At 34.8% G+C, this 21930-nt stretch overlaps 3 protein-coding genes across 5 annotated transcripts; 1 reads left to right on the plus strand and 2 right to left on the minus strand.

The window, feature by feature from the left end:
- Positions 1–1613: 1613 nt before the first annotated feature.
- Positions 1614–5124, minus strand: LOC114119742 (DNA-directed RNA polymerases I, II, and III subunit RPABC4). The gene is made up of 3 exons (XM_027981427.2): positions 4911–5124; positions 4703–4795; positions 1614–1779 (listed from the first exon to the last, which is right to left on the minus strand). The coding sequence occupies exons 1-3, from the start codon at positions 4972–4974 to the stop codon at positions 1757–1759; spliced, it is 180 nt and encodes a 59-aa protein (XP_027837228.2). The 5' UTR covers positions 4975–5124; the 3' UTR covers positions 1614–1756.
- A 2549-nt stretch (positions 5125–7673) lies between these two features.
- On the plus strand, positions 7674–10066 carry LOC114119744 (protein unc-119 homolog B). 2 transcript variants are annotated; one of them, XM_027981430.2, is made up of 7 exons: positions 7674–7914; positions 8003–8226; positions 8698–8781; positions 8853–8969; positions 9061–9169; positions 9295–9467; positions 9547–10066. In XM_027981430.2, the coding sequence occupies exons 2-7, from the start codon at positions 8145–8147 to the stop codon at positions 9657–9659; spliced, it is 678 nt and encodes a 225-aa protein (XP_027837231.1). In that variant the 5' UTR covers positions 7674–7914; positions 8003–8144; the 3' UTR covers positions 9660–10066. The 2 variants fall into 2 exon arrangements, with proteins under 2 accessions (XP_027837231.1, XP_027837230.1); XM_027981429.2 differs by having other exon boundaries at positions 7674–8226.
- Positions 10067–10335: 269 nt separating this feature from the next.
- LOC114119745 (valacyclovir hydrolase-like) lies at positions 10336–21733 on the minus strand. 2 transcript variants are annotated; one of them, XM_050202852.1, is made up of 5 exons: positions 21473–21733; positions 20459–20552; positions 20185–20348; positions 19699–20108; positions 10336–10642 (listed from the first exon to the last, which is right to left on the minus strand). In XM_050202852.1, exons 1-5 carry the CDS (start codon positions 21503–21505, stop codon positions 10549–10551), a joined length of 795 nt encoding a protein of 264 aa, XP_050058809.1. In that variant the 5' UTR covers positions 21506–21733; the 3' UTR covers positions 10336–10548. The 2 variants fall into 2 exon arrangements, with proteins under 2 accessions (XP_050058809.1, XP_050058810.1); XM_050202853.1 differs by lacking the exon at positions 21473–21733 and adding an exon at positions 21323–21341.
- Between the last annotated feature and the right edge of the window lie 197 nt (positions 21734–21930).

Below are 21930 nucleotides of genomic sequence, written 5' to 3' on the forward strand. Positions count from 1 at the left end.
GCCACACATGACCCTTCCGCGGTACAATGATCCGAATCTATACCTACAAAATACTTAAGCCACTGCTGCATAGGTACTTTTTAAATTTTTTTTTCTCGTCATAAAGACATAAACGAAACCATGCAAATACGCATGCGCTGGTGGTTAAAATTGTCCAATATCTAACCTTACATATAGTAACATCCAAGGCTAATATACATTAAAAGCATTTATCGATTTATATTTTACAAACGGTCTGATGACTGATACCAATATAAAAATACGGTAGAAATGTAGAATATTATAATCATAATTATTGCATTAATGCATTATTATCAGCTGGTGTACCTCTTAAATTCCAATCATATTCCCGTGCCCAAAATAGGTACCTCTGCCAACGATAAGATACTGTCTTGACGTCTCTTCAGTCTTCACTGTTGTCCTCCGCAGTCTACTCCCGACCACAATAAAAAAACCCAATGAGTACCTATTCTCTAGATAGCCAACGTAGCTATTTAGCAGTTACGAGTACCAGTTTGTTAAAAAACATTGTGTAAAATTTAAAATTTAAACACCGGATGTGGACTCGCGCTCGTCTGTCGGTCATTATTATTCGCTGCAGCTATGTAGAACGGAGATAATTATTATAATAATAATATTATAAAAATGAGTAACAATAGCGCGTAATAATTTTCAGGCGCAAGGTCTGAGAATTATATTCATACCTATTTGTTATTTTGCAATTGACTTGCACGATGACAATAAAAATATAAAATACATACCTACATATTTTCACTAGGTACAGAAATATCAGTACCTATCTATGTTATGTAACCTACACAGAGCCGCACAACACAAGTCCTTTCGATTTTTTAGACACGAGTCTTAATTTTGATTCCTTCGAAAATTAAAAAAAATTTAAGTACATCTGTCATATTAATGACAGTAAATTTTTTTGGTGTCCTTAATCACAAAGATGCAATCAATGTTGAAAGAATGTATGATTATAAAAAAAAAATTCGAAAATTTATTTTAGTAGATACTATTATGGTCATAGAGCAACAGCTCTAAGCAGAAAATAATGATCAAACCATATATGGTATTATATTATATTACTAGTTATTATAATAATTTTAATAGAACATTTTTATCTAAAACAAAACTAGTGGTCAGTGGCACAAACTGTGATAGTTATTTTAACTATATAACACTGTAACAGTACCTACTTACATGGAAAGTGGTGTAGACATCAATTTTACCATAGTCCCTGCATAATGTAGTTACTTACAAACCCGACCTGTTTAGCTTATTTGATAAAACATATTGCAGCAAAATAAATAAAATAGTAAACAAATTATAGTATCTAGATACAGTCATATAGAAATGAAACTGACAATAGCGCAATACAATAATACTTGTCTATCTATGTATTTCATTTTTTACACCATCAAATAAAATAACAATATATTCAAAAAATTATATTACAAACTCTATAAAAAAAAGTTTTCATTATTTGAATACCCGTGTAACTAATTTAAAGTTTCTAACTCGATTAAAAAACATATTTGTTCTGATATGGTTTTCCTTCATTTAAGGCTCATTTATTCCTTGAAGTACATATAATTCAAAAAAGATTATTCAAGAAAATGTATTACATGATATATTACAGAACTTAACACTTATAATTTTCATGAAACAAAATTAAAATATAAAATTGTTTAGTATATCTTATCATTTTTGTTTTTATAAACTTCACTTTCACATTGCTGAAAAATGTTCATCGAGCATTAAAGACAACCACTGAAAAATTTGATTAAGGAAGGTTTTACCAAGAGTTTAGATTAAATAATAATCACAATACAATTTACATAATATAATAGTATTTTCTATTCAAAATGCAGTACCAGAGTGTTTAAAAATGTTGCTACATTAATATTTAATTTTTTTAACAGTTTATTAGATTAGTTTAAATATTAATGACAACAGAACAGCAAGAAAATAACCCACATTAATAATTATACAAAAAAATGATCTATAAAAATAATAACAAATACCTATATAAGTAAAATCAATAACCTGAACATTTAATCTACAGTTTTAATTATTAATTAGTTTTTTATTATGATTGAGAAATTATTAAATAGCAAAAATGAACTATGACAGAATTGAGAACAATATATTATTTTAGGTATATTATATATGCATAATTTAAATAGTGTATTAACCATAGTAAAATATAATACAATTTAGATCAATTGATAGAAGTACTTGGCAATCAATTTAACACATTTTACTATGTAAATACATTCCCAAATTTTTGTATTGAAATAAAATAAGCATTCAATATGTCCATTTTATTTCAGATTTTATAATTTAAATAAGTATATATTTTTTAAATATTTTATACTATTAAATAATTAATTATCTTAATAGCAAACCACTAATAACATAATTAGAAAATATTTTAATGTGAAAAAGGTATTTAAATCAATAGCCAATAATTTATTTATAGTATTAAGTATTCATAAAGTGTAAGCAGAATAAAAAAAAATACAAACAGGCATAATGGAAAACCAATCATTTTCAACTTTAAACATATAAAATACATCTTTCCCCTTTTAGTATGTATGAGTTCAATAATTTAAACTGTTTGTAAATGTTACAATGACAAATATATGAATTAAATTCTAAGTAAGTTATCCAGGGCATGAAATTTATTTTAAATAAATTATTTGAAAATAATTAATGGTAATAGTTATACATCTGAAATTATAATATAAAAAGTAAATGGTATTGCTACTCTAAAAATGTGTGTTAACTTCTTAAGCACATAGTTTTAAAATTAAAAAAGAGGTATTATTAGTTTATATCAAACGCTATGAGTAAAGTAGATTATAAAATCATTTAACATTAAATAATTATGAATCATAAAAAAAAATTTATTAAGTACCTAGGAAGACAAATAGAATGAAATTATATTTTGTTAATTCATTTTTCTTATACACTATTTACCTATATGATTAAAAAAAATATTAATTTTTTTTATTTATTATACCTATTTTATACCCGAGAACAGTAAATTAATATACCAAAATAATTTACTTTAAAATTAAGCAAAGGTTTGGGTTTCAATCATTGTTATTACTTGGATAATTGTGCGTAAGTTAGAATGCAATGTTCTGTTTAAAAGTATAATTTAACTGAGAGTTGTATCTGAGTTGATAACTAATATCATAAAATGTGAAAACGCAATGTTCACTAAAAGTTAAACTAGCATACCATTACCCATTATCAAGAAATATTCAAAATAGACAACTACCTATAGCTTTACTCTTATCTTGTATAACATACTAACATGCTTTGGAAACTGCTGACTAATTATTACATAAAATGTCAGTATAGGTAGCTGAAACACAGTTATATTATGTACACTGAAAGGTTAGGATATGCCTAAAAAAATGTATGCATATACAAATGCCTACTAATTTTACGTAATGAATAAAATGTTGCAATTTATTTGTAAAGGTTAAATGCAGAAAGCTCAACACTCGATTTGTTTAAGAGGAGACCATACTCGAATGTGTGATTTTTGTTTTACAAACATAAAACATACCAAATCTGCGTTTAGCAGAATCAATTTTATGCAATTAGTTTTAATATTAGAGTCAATTAATTAACTATTAAACTTAAAAGTAAGAATATTACCTAAGGCCATAGGCTTTTATGAATATTTAAATTTTTAAGTTAGTTATGGTTATAATATAAACGGACATAAGTCCTATAACATCTTATAAACGTAAGTATGGTATTAATACATGATACATGAAATATTAACACTTTAAAATGCTCGTAGTAATCATCTTAAAATTAAAATCTCAATAAAATTTTATGAGATGTTATAGATAATATTATTACCTAGATAGTTTTGATAATAGATAAATCGACTAATATTAAAGCTAATAACTAGGGCTGGGATTTGAATGCCCTAAAAAATCTCAAAAAATACACTATAAAAATGTATTTAAATTATATTTATTATAGTTTAAAACTAAAAAAAAAAAAAAATTGTTTTTTTTTATAGTATTGTTATTTGTTACTATAGTTGTGGTTCTCAACCATTTTGGTTCACGGCACACTATTATACATCACACATTTTCATGGTAGTGTGCCGTAGCACACTGTTTGAGAGCCACTGCTATAGTATTTGTTACTTGTTTAGTTCTGGACGTAATAATTGGTAACTAATTCAATAATACTTATCGAGGCCTAGCTATGATAAAATTGTTATTGACAATAACTTGTCACGCTATATAATTTATTATTCGTACCGTCAGCTGTTTGCCACAAATCTCTTGTTAATCGAAACAATTTTGAATTTTATTTTATTTTATAAGCACACTGAGAAAAATGCTCTAAAAACTAAAAAAATACACTAAAATCATCAAAAAGTTGGAAAAAAAAAGTAACTTTAAAATAATCAGTATCACCTAAAACACATTTAATACTTTAAAACTAACATTTCAGAACACCAGAAAAAATGATGCCTTCAAAATCTCAACCCTACTAATAGCATAAAATTGATTTTGCTGAATGTAAATTTACTAAGATGGAGATAATACATTTGGATATGACATCCTCTTTAGCCTACTAAATTCTTAGTTACAGTATCCAAGCATACACAATTAAATGCGTCAAACTGTTTATAATTATTTCAAAAGGATACATCGTTTTGTTCGTTTCTTGTACATGATTCGGTAACCACACTCTCTGCATCGGATTGGGTCTTTAGGTTTCATTTCATTTTCAGCTTGGCACGCTGTCATTGTTTATGTATAGAAAAAAAATTAAAATCATCATGTTTAGTCAGTACATTAACAACAGATGAAAGTTGTTTTTGAAACACAGCAAATATAACGAATTTTTGTAATTACCTCCACAAATGTAAATGAGCGCTTTTTTCGGGGCATCGTCAGGAGTTTCTGTCTCAGTTATCATTATGAGTTTTTGGTCTTAGGGATGTGTAGTTGAGACTCAGCACAGCGAGCCGACTCTTTAAAAAAATAAAATGAATTGAACACGATTTAAGAGGCTATATTGGCTATGACAATTAATTGTGTTTCATGACCGGTAAACTCATAGATAGTGTATATATATACACATGTTGTATACTTGTATATTATCAGTGGATAAGATAACTATCCAAAACATCTAAAACTGCTAGCGCTCCTAGTTGTTTAAATGTCAATATATATTATATTATATAAACATAATTAATAATTATTATTCACAATCACAGTACAGTACTTACCGCTTAAAATTTGCAGCATAATTTACTTTTTTGTATTTTTGTAATATTACTTTCAAGATAATAATATGCTATAATGCTAATGCAAACACGAATTAAAATATTATGTTATTTAATTATTAAATAGGTACCTATAATACTAAACTTATTTAATAATTCGTGGCGAGTGATATGAATTATGAGATATCTCAAATCTAAGATTAGAATAGATTCTATTCTATATAATAAATATAAACGGTACATTCATTTAGTTAGGTTTTTTTTTTAACACTTTAGAAATAGCTTAGATGTGTTCTGTTTATAATTGTAATGAACTCAATAAAAGTAAATTTAGTATTCCAAAAAACAACGGAATAAAAAGTTTATGGGAAAAATCTTTGAAATTTAAAATTAAAACCAATTTTAAAAATTTTCGAGAAACATTATGATGTAGGTAAATGACATTATAAAAACAGGAATCTGGAATAGGATTCAGCAAGTCTACGATACTGTACTTATTACCTACGATAATTTTCAATGTCATCAGGGGCGTGCTCATGGGGGGGTCATGGGGTTCAATTTGTAGCAAATCCATTATTTATTTCTATTCTCAAATCAATAAATTTAATTAATGTACCATTGAAATGGTTTGTCGATATTAATAAATTGTGCAGTACATGAAAAAAATCCATTCAACACAAATGTACCATGTTTTTTGTTTCGAAAAATTGAATTATTTTCAATTTTTAAAAATCTGTTGGTTTGTAACTCGGTCAATTTTAGGTTTAAGAATTTAAGATTATGGTCAATGGATAAAAATATCTTAGAAAAAATTATCTACCCATATCTGGTGTAAAAAAAGGGTTGCTATTCAAAAAAAAAATTAATTTGAATTGTGTATGGGTGAACCAAAGGAGTTAAAAATTTGAAATTTTTCCAAAATGTGCATTTCAGTACCACCTATCTATCACAGCAAACCGTTTTTAAATCTAAGGCCATGGAGATATTTAGTGGTACATATAAAACGGGACACACTGTATAGTATATAATAGGTACCTACCATATCTGTTGACTTGAAAGTTAGGTAGGCATATATATAGGTAATATATATATTGAAATTATAATATAGGTTATAACTTATAATTTTATAAATTATATATCCTGCTCAATTGTTGTGCATTGTTAAAACTATTTTGAATAGTAGGTACTCGTATGAAAAGTTAAAATTAAAATTTTAAATAGTACCTATAGGACTATACGCAGGTACCATTAATATTCAACTCACGATTTTATCGAGCTTGTCGGTGTGTATGCGTAATTTGGAATACAGTCGACTCGACGCATCATCATTATTCATTATAGATATATATATTCATTAGATATTTCTTATTATATTTTTCCTTAAAAAGAACGCCAAATAAACCGCCTATAAAATAGTAGGAATCTAACCGTCGATCAAAATTAATGACAGGTAGGTACTCAACCTATAGTTCTATTTGCCAAAAGCACTGTAAAGAATATTTTAGAATATATACTTATAGAATATAGTCATAAAATACTTATAAATATTATACACTATACACATATAATATATACCTACAATAAGCGTGTGGACTTTCAGCATTCGATTTTGTAATCCTATGGGCTATTGGGATTATAGAGATAGTAAGATCGTAATATTATATCTTCATATTATATACATATAAATTTGTAAAAAAAAATATAGGTATATTATATTATGATACCATATCATCTAACTAAAAATTAGTATTATGACTATCATACATATTACTGGACGCCTTACAGTGGTTTAGTCGTCATAGCTAGTCTAAGGCTTAGACTAAAGAATAAAATATATTGCATTTGCATGTCATTAAATCCTTTTATTAAATTATAGTTATTAAGTATTTATAATTTATTGATAAAACCAAAACCGGCCTCATCGCGTGTTTGTCTTCGTTTTTTTTCTATACGTGTAAATGTTCTCCATGATCCATATTACTGTCCTCAATCCATTTGCTGCCTAAAATTTAAAACTTATTACTTTTATAATTCTGACTATATTATACATCTCGATTCTCGAGTCTCATCAGTCAACTGAAATTAGAAATTTTTGAACAACCAAAACGCTCTAGGCACGTGTAGTGTGATACAAGAATATTTTAAGATTACGATATTAGGACATATTTAGGTTAGCTAATGATTACACTTAGCAGGCTATTGAGTATTGACTCAATTGAGCCATAAATTACTTTTTACAATTTTGAATTTTTGTCCCGATTTCTGGTGATTTCGGTGACCTGTAGTCACGTAGTCTGTCGACTAGAGCGCGTCAGCCATACTCTCCGATCACCGATCAATCATCGGCGAGGAATGATAAGTGATAAGAGATAATGATTAAGGGAGAGCGATCGAGCGACTTGCGCCCGCGAGCTGGACGACTGAAAGGCTGGTCGCTGGTGTTTTGCGTAGGTTGTTATGCTCGTGGGGTTAATGTGTTTTTTTTAGATCATTGACCCCTATTATTATATTACCTCGTTCTCGTTTTTTCCCTCTAGTTTTTTTTTTTATTATTATCATTATTATTCCATTTGTGCACATTATACCCGTGTCACTTCGAGACAATGACAAGTGCGAAATAAACCGTCTGGGTTAGTGGGTTGCGCCATTATTCCGGATTTCGAACTGCGTTGCGCATTAAACAATCATTATCGTTCTCAAAGACAGGACATTTTTTAGGTTCAAATATTTTTCATTTTCTGGCCGTCTACTGAACTGCCTACCACTGGCACATCGTTGTTGTTGACTAAGTCGACAGCAAAATGGAATCTAACTGTTGACAGCTTGCACAATACTGTGTTAGTGTTTTTATTGATAAAGCATGATATCTGTTGGGACAAGTTCAAAAATGGCCAATAACAGGACTAATGCTGCCACCTCTTCTACCTCCTCTGACGCTGATTGTGAGTACACAACACTATTGTCTATTAATTATAGTGTATTACTAAAATCGGTTAAACTACGAATTAAAACAATAATGGTACCTATATAATGTTAATATTTTTTAATCTGTAATAAGGTAAGAAAATGCCCTACTTTTTTTGTTGACCAATTATATTAACACTCATAGTTAATCCAATGCTAATATTTAAAGTTTTCTTAAATATTTTGATGTGCCATTGTCATACATTGCTTTAATTAAATTGTTTTTATATTTTTCTAGTATTACATTTTGAGAATTATTAATAATTTTAATAATGTTGTAATTTATTTTTTCAATGTGTTATTAAATTACATTAATTTTAGGTTGATAGAAAAGTTTAGATTGCTTTAATTTTGTTTTAGTTAATATTTCAACATATAAAAGTAATTAAAGAATTTATTTTTTAAGTAGCTACAAAACAACATTTATAAACTTATTTTTTTTCCTATAGCAGAAGAGATAGCTGAACAAATTTTACGGAAAAAAACTATTATATCACCAGAAGATGTATTGACTTTGCCTAAAATAACAGAAGGTAATATACTAATATATATTAATATTTAGAAGATCATGAGTTTATTTATTTATATTATTTTATTTTTACAGGGTATTTATGCACTCCAGATGCAAATGTATATAATATAGACTTTATACGTTTTAAAATACGTGATCTTGATACAGGCATGGTTTTGTTTGAAATTGCCAAACCTTCTGTAGTACTTGGTATGTTGATACTGATTCAATTAAATTTAATAATAATAATAATATGTGTATTGATTTAATATTATTTAAAAGTGTGATATTGTGTATTTAGAAGACAATCAAACTGAAGGAAAAGTAGAGGAGACAGATCTTAATAGTGGCCGATTTGTACGCTATCAATTTACACCAAAGTTTCTTAAACTGAAATTGGTTGGAGCAACGTAAGAATTGTAATAAATATTTTTTGGCCTCATTTTATTCTATTGTTCATTTTTTAGTTATTCAATTAGAGTTCATAAATTAAATTTTATAAAATATATATATTAAATTTTTGTCTAATTGATAGTGTGGAGTTTACGGTGGGAAGTAAGCCAGTTAACAAGTTTCGCATGATTGAACGTCATTATTTCCGTAACAAATTATTAAAGACATTTGACTTTGAATTTGGTTTTTGCATACCGCACAGCAAAAATACATGTGAACACATATACAAGTTTCCAAATTTGGATCCTGAATCGAGTAATTATTTTAATTATTAATAAACATTCTACATTCCATCATGTTTTTCTAAACAATATTTTATCTTTTGTATTTGCAGTTAAGGAAATGATTCAAAATCCATTTGAGACTAAATCGGACAGTTTCTATTTTGTTGAAGATCGGCTCATAATGCACAACAAAGCTGAATACGCATACAATGGCGGAGTTTAGTTGAACCAAGACAACCTATTTTATGTTTGTTGAACATAATTAACATTTCACGATTTTTTTCTTAAAATTCATTTTAACATGATTTTATATCACATTGTGTGGTCACATTTGTCACATTTTTTGAAGTGGAGTTGCACCGTATACTCCAGCAAGTTCTAATTTTTTTTTTAAATCTGTTTGAACTCAAATATCACAGTGTTCTATGAGTATAAGACCTAGTATTATACATTATTTATTATTATTGTTTAAAATACTAGAAATGTTAATTGTTATGAATTTCATTATAATTCATTAAAATCAATCACAATTATATTTTATTTCTGTGATAAAAAAAAAAAAGAGTTTCACTATTAATAAATATATATTAAATATTTAAGGAAATAAAACATTTTTACAATTTATTCAAATTGAGTTTTTGAGTAATATATATAACATATAAATTTAATGTTTTTCTAAATATGTGATCTAGTTTAAACTATCTTCTAATTGTTTAAATAAACCCTCATTAAATGCAATTCAAGCAATATTAACTTAATTTTGAATAAGTCTTAATAATTTATTAATGCTTTTAAATCATACACTTTTGTATTATATATCAATTATTTATTTCATAGATTTTATTTATAGTTTGCTCTATTTATTTTGTGATCTCTGAATAAAAAATAAAACTATTACATTCTGAAAAAAGATAAAATGTTATTTTACAATAAATCATGACATATTATTATTTGTCAAGTGTACAAGTTAAACCAAATTTAATAGTAATAAATTAATTTTACTAAGTTAAAATATTATTAGGTCTCAAAACTGAAGACCTTCTTTCAATATTAAGTTTTTCACAATGCAGCTTTTGAATTCATGATAATTAGTGGTGATTAACTATGCGTTACTATATAGCAGTAAGAAAGTTATCCACTATAGAAATAAACTTTTGTGGGTACATAAAGTGTATGATATGCTTGGCATCTGGAAGTATTTCAAGTCTGCAATAAAAAAAAAAAATCTATGATCATAAAAATAATAGACAATACATAATTGAAAGTAGTTGTTAATTTCCATGTTATATAATATTATAAAGTGTTGATAATAATACCTTAGTTAGGATTGTACTTGCAGTTTAAAACATTGTTGTATGTAGGGTAAATTTTAAGAGCCTAATCCTAATGTTCCTCTGCTTATATTAACTTATTAGCTTATCTGTGCGAGAGACGGTTGCACACTAAAACCGGGCGACGTGTGTAGGTACGTGCATGTGTGCGCAGGCGGCAGCTACACGCAAAACCCGACGCTCTTGTTGTCTTCGTTGTGATTTGTTGAAGGTAAAGAGTGGACTGTATGTGTTATGTATCAACAGGGCGCTGTTGAGTAAAGGCACCCAACCCAAAATACAAAAGAACAATGGATCTTTGACGATTAACAAAATATATACAAATTTATTGCATCGTGTATACCAACAAAGTACTACTTAAAACTAAGGTTAGTAGATGATAATAACAATACGCGACCAAAATACGATCGGAAGATCAATACATCGAAGAATAATAATATATTTACAATACGTCGTAGACGAAAAAAAAGGAATAATTATAATAATAATAATAATAATGTCAAAGTGACGAGTATACAAAACAAAACAAATGATAACAATATAAAATCGTGTGTACGACCTGGTAACCGGGTGGGTCGATGATAACACGACGATGCCGCTGGGCTTCTGCAGCAGCTGGTCTGGCACGACGATGAGACTCCGGCGGTGATGACGTCACTCGCACTACCGTTGAATTCGACGAAACGTCGAATACACCACGTACGTATCTGCGTAACAAGGACGGCGGACGGAACACGTGGGCGCGTGAACGAGCGGGGCTCGGCTTCGCACGGTAAAGATTAGACGGACGGCGGACACGCAACAAAACTTTAACTCCGACACGGGCGGCCGTGACTCGAATCGCAGGAACAACTCCGGTCCCCGAGGGCGATGAGTCGGTGAACACGAGGGGTTCACGGTAAAAGGCCAACACGGTTGACTAACGACAGCACGGTGATATGCCGAGAGGCTAACGGGCCAAAACACACACGTTACGTACGTGAACGCGGGGCGCAAGCTCACTCGGATATATGACAACATTGCCAAAACTTTAAAAAAGGCGAACAAGAAACCGGTGACGGGGCACCAGACCGTGGAGCGGAGACATTTTCTTGAAGACAAAACGGGGGACGACGCGAAACCACGCGGGGGGGAACGGTTGCGACGACACGCGCCTACCGGATGCAAAAGGCACTACAAGAGTGACTGCAGCACACCCCGCGGCAAAAACGCTCGTACTGGTGATCTGTACCCAACATTTTCTCCCCGGGTTGGAAGACTAGGGCGTCTTTCAAGAAACCATCTGACATGAATCTGCACGTTGAGGTTCAGATCGTACACATTACAAAACATACGGAGCTAATGATACATAAGTACATAGATAACATAATTAGCATAAAACAAATGTGACTAATGCACAAAAAAATTAAAAAAAAAATACAAATATAAAAATACATTGAATGGTACAGCGATACATATACAAATTTAAAAAAGGATGGAGGATGAACGAGAGGATGCCGGACAGTCTACTTATCTGTTGGCAGTTTAACAACTTTAACCACCGGTCTCTTCATCTCCCCATCTTGTGTGATGATGGTAACTACGCGGACGATTTGGTCTGGACCTGGATGAACAGCTGTAATACGTCCCATCCGCCACACGGAAGGAGGCTGATTTGGAGCATCCACAATGACAAGATCACCCACCTTAAGGTTATCCTGGATAGTAGTCCATTTCTGACGCCCCTGTAGTGTATTCAAGTACTCCCGTGACCATCGCTTCCAGAACGACTGATGCATTTGTCGAAGAAGCTGCCAACGTGTCAGTCGATTCATCGGAACCTCGCTGAGGTTTACTTCTGGTATCTCCATGATTGGTTGTCCGATGAGGAAATGTCCAGGGGTCAAGGCAGTGTGATCATGTGGGTCCATCGACGTTGGAGTGAGGGGGCGTGAGTTCAGAATTCCCTCAATTCGAACACACAATGTCTCGAGCTCTTCGTAGGTAAGCACTTGAGTGCCAATCACTCGTTTCAAGTGGAATTTCACGCTTTTGATGCCCGCCTCCCAGAGGCCACCAAAATGCGGCGTGGCAGGTGGGTTAAAATGCCAATCACAAACGACATGAGCGGACACCTGGGCTTGGACGGTTTTATCCCGAAATATCTGTTTTAACTGTCTAGCAGCACCAACATAGTTTGTGCCACAATCTGAATACATATGTGCTGGTACACCGCGGCGGGCGACAAATCGATCTAGAGCGGCGAGAAACGCGTCGGCTGTCAAATCGGAAACAATTTCAACATGTATGGCTTTGGTAGCCATACAAACAAATAGCGCAATGTAGACTTTAGTGGTTTTCGTGTTTCGCCTCTTACACTCCTTGATGAGGTATGGTCCTCCGTAATCCGTGCCCACACTAGAAAACGCACGAACTGAATGGACGCGAGCTTCAGGCAGGATACCCATACGGGGTGTTGGATGTAGTGCTTTGTGCCTTGTGCACGTGACGCACTTAAAAATGACACGACGAACGGCCTCCCGGCATGACACAATCCAAAATTCTTGACGTAGCATCGCGATGATGAGTTTCGGTCCTGCGTGTAAGAGTCTTCGATGAAATGCGGTGATCAGCAGTGACGTGACATGAGATTCCTTCGGAAGTAGATACGGGTGTTTCGCATCATCACTCAACATTGAACGCTGCAGCCGCCCGCCTACTCGAATTAAACCATTATGATCCAGAAAAGGGGCTAGTTGAGCCATAGTAGGAGGGGTTACGATGTGGCTTGGTTTGGCCAGTTGTTTCAGGAGCTCTTGAAAATGCGTTCGCTGAGTGACTCGGACGGCAAGTCGCATAGCACGCTGCAATTCATCGGGCGTGAGACAGTCGGCGTCGGTAGGGCGCTTGAGAATTACTCGATCTATGAAGCGCAAAGAATATGCCAATGCTCGTTGAAGACGAGACCACGATGAAAATCTAAGTAAAAAGTTATCAAAGTTCGGCGCTTCACGAACAACCAACACGCACGCGGACGTAGTTTTCACTTCAGGTAAATGTTGAGGACTGAGCGATTGGATGAGTGGCCCTGGCCAACTCTCTTCCGGAAAATGTATGAATGGTGGACCTTTCCAATGCAAGCTACATGTTACGAGGTCGTCAGGCAATAATCCACGTGATGAAGGGTCAGCAGGGTTATCAATAGTAGACACATGGGACCAATCGCACTCTGGGAGTAGGGAACGAATCTTGGCTACTCGGTTGGTAACAAAAATCTTAAAAAACTTTTGGTCGGTAGTGAGCCATGACAGCACTATGGACGAATCTGTCCAAGCACGCACTCTTGACACCGGAACAATGGACGTGATCTTCAGGTGGAGCCGGTGTAACAATTGAGCCAATAAGAGGGCTGCACATAACTCTAACCTAGGTATGGTGAGAGATTCGTCCTTTTCACTGCCTTTCAAAGGGGCGACCTTGGTCTTGCATGTCACAAGGGAGATGGACACCTTGTCCGTCCTATCCACAACGCGGAGGTATACCGTGGCAGCATAACCCTTTTGCGAGGCGTCGGCAAACCCTAATAATTGGACATCCTTAAATCCTCTGGTGTCAATATGGCGGGCGATTACTATGTTGCCCAACGACGGTAACTCTGCCAAGAAATGACGCCAAGCTGTCTGTAGATGTAGGGGAAGCGGAGTGTCCCACTCTAATTGTGTCTGCCAAAGTTGTTGCATGAATGATTTCGCCCACAATAACATCGGACCGAGAGCACCAATGGGGTCGAATAATCTAGCAATGGCAGATAATACCCCTCGTTTTGTATTGGGCGTGTCCTCGACATTCGTGTGATAACCAAAGGTATCGGTAACGGGGTCCCAATGTAGGCCTAGTACTTTCAATGATGGTTCATCTTTAGGTTCGAAGGAAGGACAATTAGCTCGATCTTCAGGCGGAATGCAGTCCAAAATTCTGGAGCTATTGCTACACCACTTTTTCAGGCTACAACCAGCTGAACGAAGTAGTCCTATTGTATGATTTTGCACCTGATTCAATTCTTCTTCCGTATTCCGTCCTACCACAATGTCGTCGACGTAGGTATGATTAGTTAAGACGCCCTTGGCGGCGGAAAAAGGTGGTTCCGCGCAAGCGTCCAAAGCATGTAAAACACGTATGGCCAAAAATGGAGCGGAACTTAAACCATACGTAACTGTCAGCAATTCGTATTCCTGGATCTCCAGTTCCGGGGAATGTCGCCAAAGAATGTGTTGGAACACGCAGTCTTCATCACGGACCTTGATCTGACGGTACATCTTTACGATGTCAGCAATGAAAATATATTTGTATAACCGGCATGTGAGCAAGAGTTCACTTATGTCATTTTGTAGTTTCGGCCCAACACAAAGAATATCATTGAGAGAAACTCCTGACGATGACTTCGCTGACGCGTCGAAAACTACCCGTAATTTAGACTTATCGCCATCCCGCTTCACTACCGCGTGGTGAGGTATATAATATTTACCAGGTCGGGTGGCAACCTTCATGTGTCCTAACGCCAGGTAGTCATTCATGAAAGATCGATATGACTCATACAACAATTTGTCTTTTTGGAGGCGATTTTCCAAATTCAGAAGACGTTTCAAAGCTAAAGATCGGGATTCTCCGAGTTGACATGATGACGAACTAATTCCGGCCTTGGGAGGGGATATCCGAATACCATCGTCATTAGTGAAAACGTGGTGTCGAAACGGTAAGGCAACACAAAAACGCCCATCTGCATCTCGTGATGTAGATTTGGTAAACCACCTTTCACACAGCTCATCTTCCGTGGTAGGAACTGCGGGAACGCCGGGTTCTTCAATTGACCAAAAACGATGTAATAAAGTGTCTATCGACGGACTAGACGTAAGCAACAATGATGTACGCGGGGCGGAAGCCCTACTAAGAGGGTTCACTAATCCCATTATAATCCATCCCAGATGGCTGTCCATGGCTGAAGGAAAACCGGCAGTGTGTTTTACTATCGACTCAGAACGGATAAGAAACGGATATAAATCCCCTCCAAGTAGCATGTCGATCTGAGACGGAGTGTCGAACTGGGGATCGGCCAATACTAAATGTTGATATCGTGTGCGTATCTCTGGCGGTAGTGGCGTAGACGGCAACACAGACGTCAACTTGGGAAGAATTATTAACTCGTGGCAATTAAATTTTGGATTCGACATATGGTGTGGTATGAACGAACAAGACGTACTACCTCTAACTTGGGTAACCGGACTTTGAGATAGACCAACTATTTCACTTTCACATTTACGTCGGGCCAATCCTATGCGAGCTACACAATCCGTAGTAATTGCTGATATTTGAGACCCACTGTCCAATAATACGCGCACCATATGATAATTTCCACGCGCATCTAGAACACGAACAATGGCTGTACCCAATAGCACCGTAGTACCCGACGCTGACATGCCCGAAAACTTAGTATTGACGCTTCCACCCTCTCCACCGTCGATTGAGACGCGTTCCTGATTGGTGGTGATCGTAGGTTCTGATTCTGATGAAAAATGTAACAACGTGTGATGACGTTGTTGACATTTTCCGCAAAGGTATTTGGATTTACATGTGTCTACCATGTGCGTCGAACTCAGACATGAAAAACATAATTTATTTGTTCGAGCGTATTCCCGACGTCGTGGCACGGGAAATGTTTTAAATTCTGGACAGCGATAGCGAAAATATGTTCACCACGATTACAAATAGTACAATGCTTTGCCTTATTCAATTTTGGCGAATGCGACGACGAACCTTTTGCCTTATGAACATTGCTACTTGCGGCGGTAAAAGCAAAACTTCGGCGCGTTGGATTTTGGAAACTTATTAGATCGAGTTTCAGACTTGTCAACACCCTGGATGTTTTCCAATATCTTGACACGTTTTTGAACAAAAGTAACAAGAGTATCAAAATTCGGAATAGTGGCTTGACAGATATCCGCTTCAAACAACTGACGTGTTTTCGGATCTAATACACGTGAACCCAAAAAAAACAACATGAAACCCGCGAGATCTTCGACTCCGAGTAATTTTAACGTAGACACATTTTCTTTGAAAATATTTAAAAACGTAGTCAGAGCTGGTACTGATTCTTGAGCGATAGGTTTGAAAGCGAAAAGCTTGTCCAAATGAGCAGTTGCGAGCAATCGTTTATTTTCGAATCGGTCTGTGAGCGCTGCCCACGCAACATTATAATTCGCCGCCGACAATGGAATTGATTTGATCACAGATAACGCAGAACTGGTCAAACTCTGTGACAAAAAATGAAATTTGTGTACATTGTCGATATTGGAATCTTCATGTACCAGCGATTTAAAAGTATCACGGAACGCACACCAATTTGTAACAGACCCGTCGAAAGACGGCAACTCAATTTTCGGAAGCGCGCTAAACGATTGTCGGATCGGCACCGGTTGTATAGCTACGGGCGTATTCGACGTGCGATCAAATATTTCGTAAATTTCGTCAACAATAGCTTCGACGGTATCCGTTACGGGTGAATCGATTTCATCGTACTCATCGGAACGACCGACAGTGACCAGCGAATTAATAATAACACTTTGTTCGGCTTGAAAACGAGAAAAGAGATTGTCTAACCGTTTTACACTTGATGATAATTGTTCACGTTTCGCGGGATCGTTCATAGATAATCTCGCGATGTTCAAAATATCAGATATTGATTTTTGTGCGCGGTTACGTGCAATTCGCGCGCATTCCAACGCTTGCTCGGCTGCTTCAGCATCAATTTTCTTGGTTTTCGGCGGCATTATCGATAAGTACTAGTGCAACGTGTCGAACAATTTGATACGAAGACAACGATTTTGTGAACGATCCGGACCGTAAGGACCAAAAATGTGCGAGAGACGGTTGCACACTAAAACCGGGCGACGTGTGTAGGTACGTGCATGTGTGCGCAGGCGGCAGCTACACGCAAAACCCGACGCTCTTGTTGTCTTCGTTGTGATTTGTTGAAGGTAAAGAGTGGACTGTATGTGTTATGTATCAACAGGGCGCTGTTGAGTAAAGGCACCCAACCCAAAATACAAAAGAACAATGGATCTTTGACGATTAACAAAATATATACAAATTTATTGCATCGTGTATACCAACAAAGTACTACTTAAAACTAAGGTTAGTAGATGATAATAACAATACGCGACCAAAATACGATCGGAAGATCAATACATCGAAGAATAATAATATATTTACAATACGTCGTAGACGAAAAAAAAGGAATAATTATAATAATAATAATAATGTCAAAGTGACGAGTATACAAAACAAAACAAATGATAACAATATAAAATCGTGTGTACGACCTGGTAACCGGGTGGGTCGATGATAACACGACGATGCCGCTGGGCTTCTGCAGCAGCTGGTCTGGCACGACGATGAGACTCCGGCGGTGATGACGTCACTCGCACTACCGTTGAATTCGACGAAACGTCGAATACACCACGTACGTATCTGCGTAACAAGGACGGCGGACGGAACACGTGGGCGCGTGAACGAGCGGGGCTCGGCTTCGCACGGTAAAGATTAGACGGACGGCGGACACGCAACAAAACTTTAACTCCGACACGGGCGGCCGTGACTCGAATCGCAGGAACAACTCCGGTCCCCGAGGGCGATGAGTCGGTGAACACGAGGGGTTCACGGTAAAAGGCCAACACGGTTGACTAACGACAGCACGGTGATATGCCGAGAGGCTAACGGGCCAAAACACACGTTACGTACGTGAACGCGGGGCGCAAGCTCACTCGGATATATGACAACATTGCCAAAACTTTAAAAAAGGCGAACAAGAAACCGGTGACGGGGCACCAGACCGTGGAGCGGAGACATTTTCTTGAAGACAAAACGGGGGACGACGCGAAACCACGCGGGGGGGAACGGTTGCGACGACACGCGCCTACCGGATGCAAAAGGCACTACAAGAGTGACTGCAGCACACCCCGCGGCAAAAACGCTCGTACTGGTGATCTGTACCCAACATTATCAATACTTCTATGTTAAACTTTTCATTCTTTTCAGTGTTATGGTGTCCATTTATTTTTTACTAACACTATACTATACAAGGTATTCATAACATGACAGTTTCAGTCATATGCTTTTTATTTTAAAGTGTACAGCCTAAGATAGCTCAATAATTACAATAATTACAAAATAAAAAAATTACAAGTATATTGTATGATAAACTAGCTTCCAAAATTAAAATGATTACAGTTTTTATAAGAGTTACATATTGAGTATGTAGTGGAGATTAAAAGAAATACTAATGAAAATGGTCGTTTATGCAGAGCAGGGTAATAAAATAAAATTAATTGAAGGTAAAAATAGATAGACAAGAGTTTAGGAAGGAATTTAAAGCTTGAAGGTATAACAGAGTCAGATAGGGCGATAGGCTGTTAAATAATTATTCGAGTTAAAACTTAAAATTCATATTATAACTTAATAAGTCTTAGAAGTTGGACACTTATGTACGAAATTGTTAAGAATTAAGATGTGTTTAATTTACAAACTAAATTATTAACATGTTAGGTATAATCGAACCATAAGTCATAACTTATTAAGTGACTGGCGACTGCAGTTTGTGGAATTAAAATTTAAGTTTTTCTTAGGACGAAGATCATAAAAAGAACAACATTTTTTTTATTGACAATGTTAAGACAATATACCTTAGTAGATAAATTAAATTATTTCTTCATGTCTACTCTATTTTAACCGATTACGAACCGATTGAAATTCTAAAAACAGACGTGTCTTATTATTTATGCACACTTAGACCCCTATACTTGGTAACACGCTGTGATTACCCGGGACACTACCCCTACCTATACCTATTATTGTCTTTTGATCAAATAATATTGTGTTGTACGCTGTATGTTCACTCACGTCGAGCCCTTGATGTTATCGTGCAGGTATACGGCGTGCTCGATCGGTACGAGCTCATCCTCTGATCCGTGCAGGATGAGCGTGGGCGCTTTTATTTCGGCCAGTACTCCGCGGCATACGTCACCGTCGTCTTCGTCGAGTATTTTATGGAAGGCATCTATCCACCCGGACCAAGTGTCCGACACGTACTTCTCGCCGTACATTTGGAATTGAGGAAGTCTCCTCTTCTCAGACCACGCGTGGACGTCGCGCGTCGTCTCGTAGATTTCGAGATCTTTGCTAGTGACGTATGCGTTGCAGCTCCACACCACTAGCTTTTCCACTCGGTCAACGGCTTTGGACGCTGCGATCAGAGCTGTGCAACCGCCGTTGCACCAGCCCAACATCGAATACCTGTCGATGCACAACGCCTACATCCGAAACGGAGAAATTATCGTTAGCACACACTTCCATAGGCGTATCGATTTAATGATATTATAATATTACCTCCATGAGCGCAATGGCGCAATCGGCGTCACGGTACAAAAATCCCGGTGAAAAATCTCTGTTCGGCGGTCGACTCAAACCGTAACCGGGAGGATCCCATATGTACATCGTATATTTTTCTCGATCGAAGTTTTCTGTCAGTGGTTTAAAATTAGTAACTTGACCTAGAGAAGTAATTAATACTTTATAATATTACAATATAGAAAAATTTAACATTGTCAAACATCTAAACCTTTTACTAGACTAAGTCAATTTATTAATATACTCGCCGTACCTAAAGCTCCAGGAAAAATCAACAATTTCTGTGGTCCATTTCCAATTTTAAAGTAGTTTATCTCAAAGCCTTTGACTTTGATTTTCGTCGAATTCTGTATAACAGGAATACATTTAAAAGTATAATTTTTGTTGTGAATTGTAAAATAAATATTTATCATAAGATATTTTTTTGTAAAAGAGGACATTTAATTGCTAGGTAAAATGTAACAGGTGAATCATACTCCCGGGAGGTATTATAATTAGGAGGTTTAGTTTTTCTGTCACACCACTACTGTAGTTAGTGTTATTAGTTATTACTATATTATATTATACACAAATTGATTTTAAGAAGTATAAACTAGAATATTCTTAAAATTTATAAATACAAAAATAATTCGTTAAACAATAATTATGAAATTAATATACGAGTATTTACAATTATTTTTTGTTGAAAAGAAACGGAGTGTGATAAGTTAATATGACACATCATAGTATCATACACTTATACCTATTGCCAATGCTGTGGTTGTACAAAAAACAGAGGGTATACTTTACATGTTATAAATGTTATACAACCAATCGTCGTTAGGTGTTTTGGTATAGGTACATATATAGAATACATAGGTACCTATTGTGATCAAATTAAAAAAAAACAAAACATTTCTTTTTTCATTATTCAAATAATTTAAAAAAATATTTCGAATATTTTTGCTGATTATTTTGTAGATAAGTAACGCAGCATATTAGGTAATATAATATGGTAATATATATATATTTATTAAACAATTGTTTTCCGTGACTAAATTTTTCATATTTTCAAAAACAAAATGTTCTAAAAGAAAGCCTGCAAGGTATTTACTATTCAATAAAAAAATGTATATACCATCGAAAATATTTCATGGTGAAAGTATTTAAAAATGTTTTTAAATTTTGAATATTTTTAATGAAAATCTTCACAGCACTGTGTATTTGTGTATAGATTCAACTGTCCAAGAAATATATTTTATATTTTAACAGAAGCATGATTCATTACCATCTCTGTAGTAACTGTGGTTTGTTGATTCATCGCGAACAACGACGTAATAATTTTATGTAAAATGAATAAATGAATACATTTTAGTAGGAGTAAATATTAAAATATTTAATTTACAGTTAACATTTATTTCAAAATTGTTTTTAAGTTTTTTAAAACACCGTCGTAATACTGTTTAACTGCTACAGAGACTTAGCATCCTCTCATACTCGAGGGTGGGGCCAACTGTAGAACGTTGACTGCTGAGTACTGCTAGGTACGAGGTACGAGTGTACGACCGATGCCACGAGTTAGGACCAGTCCGACCAGTTATATTAAATCTTGTTTATATTCTGGTTTCTAGATAATTAGGATTGAGTGGAAGGATGCGGGAACGACCTTATAGCTAAAATAATACATATTTGTGAATAATAAAATGTTTAAATATCATCACAGAATAAATTATAGAAGCGACAATC

The sequence above is a fragment of the Aphis gossypii genome, chromosome 3, assembly GCF_020184175.1.
Source record: "Aphis gossypii isolate Hap1 chromosome 3, ASM2018417v2, whole genome shotgun sequence".
In the NCBI taxonomy this organism is placed as follows: domain Eukaryota; kingdom Metazoa; phylum Arthropoda; class Insecta; order Hemiptera; family Aphididae; genus Aphis; species Aphis gossypii.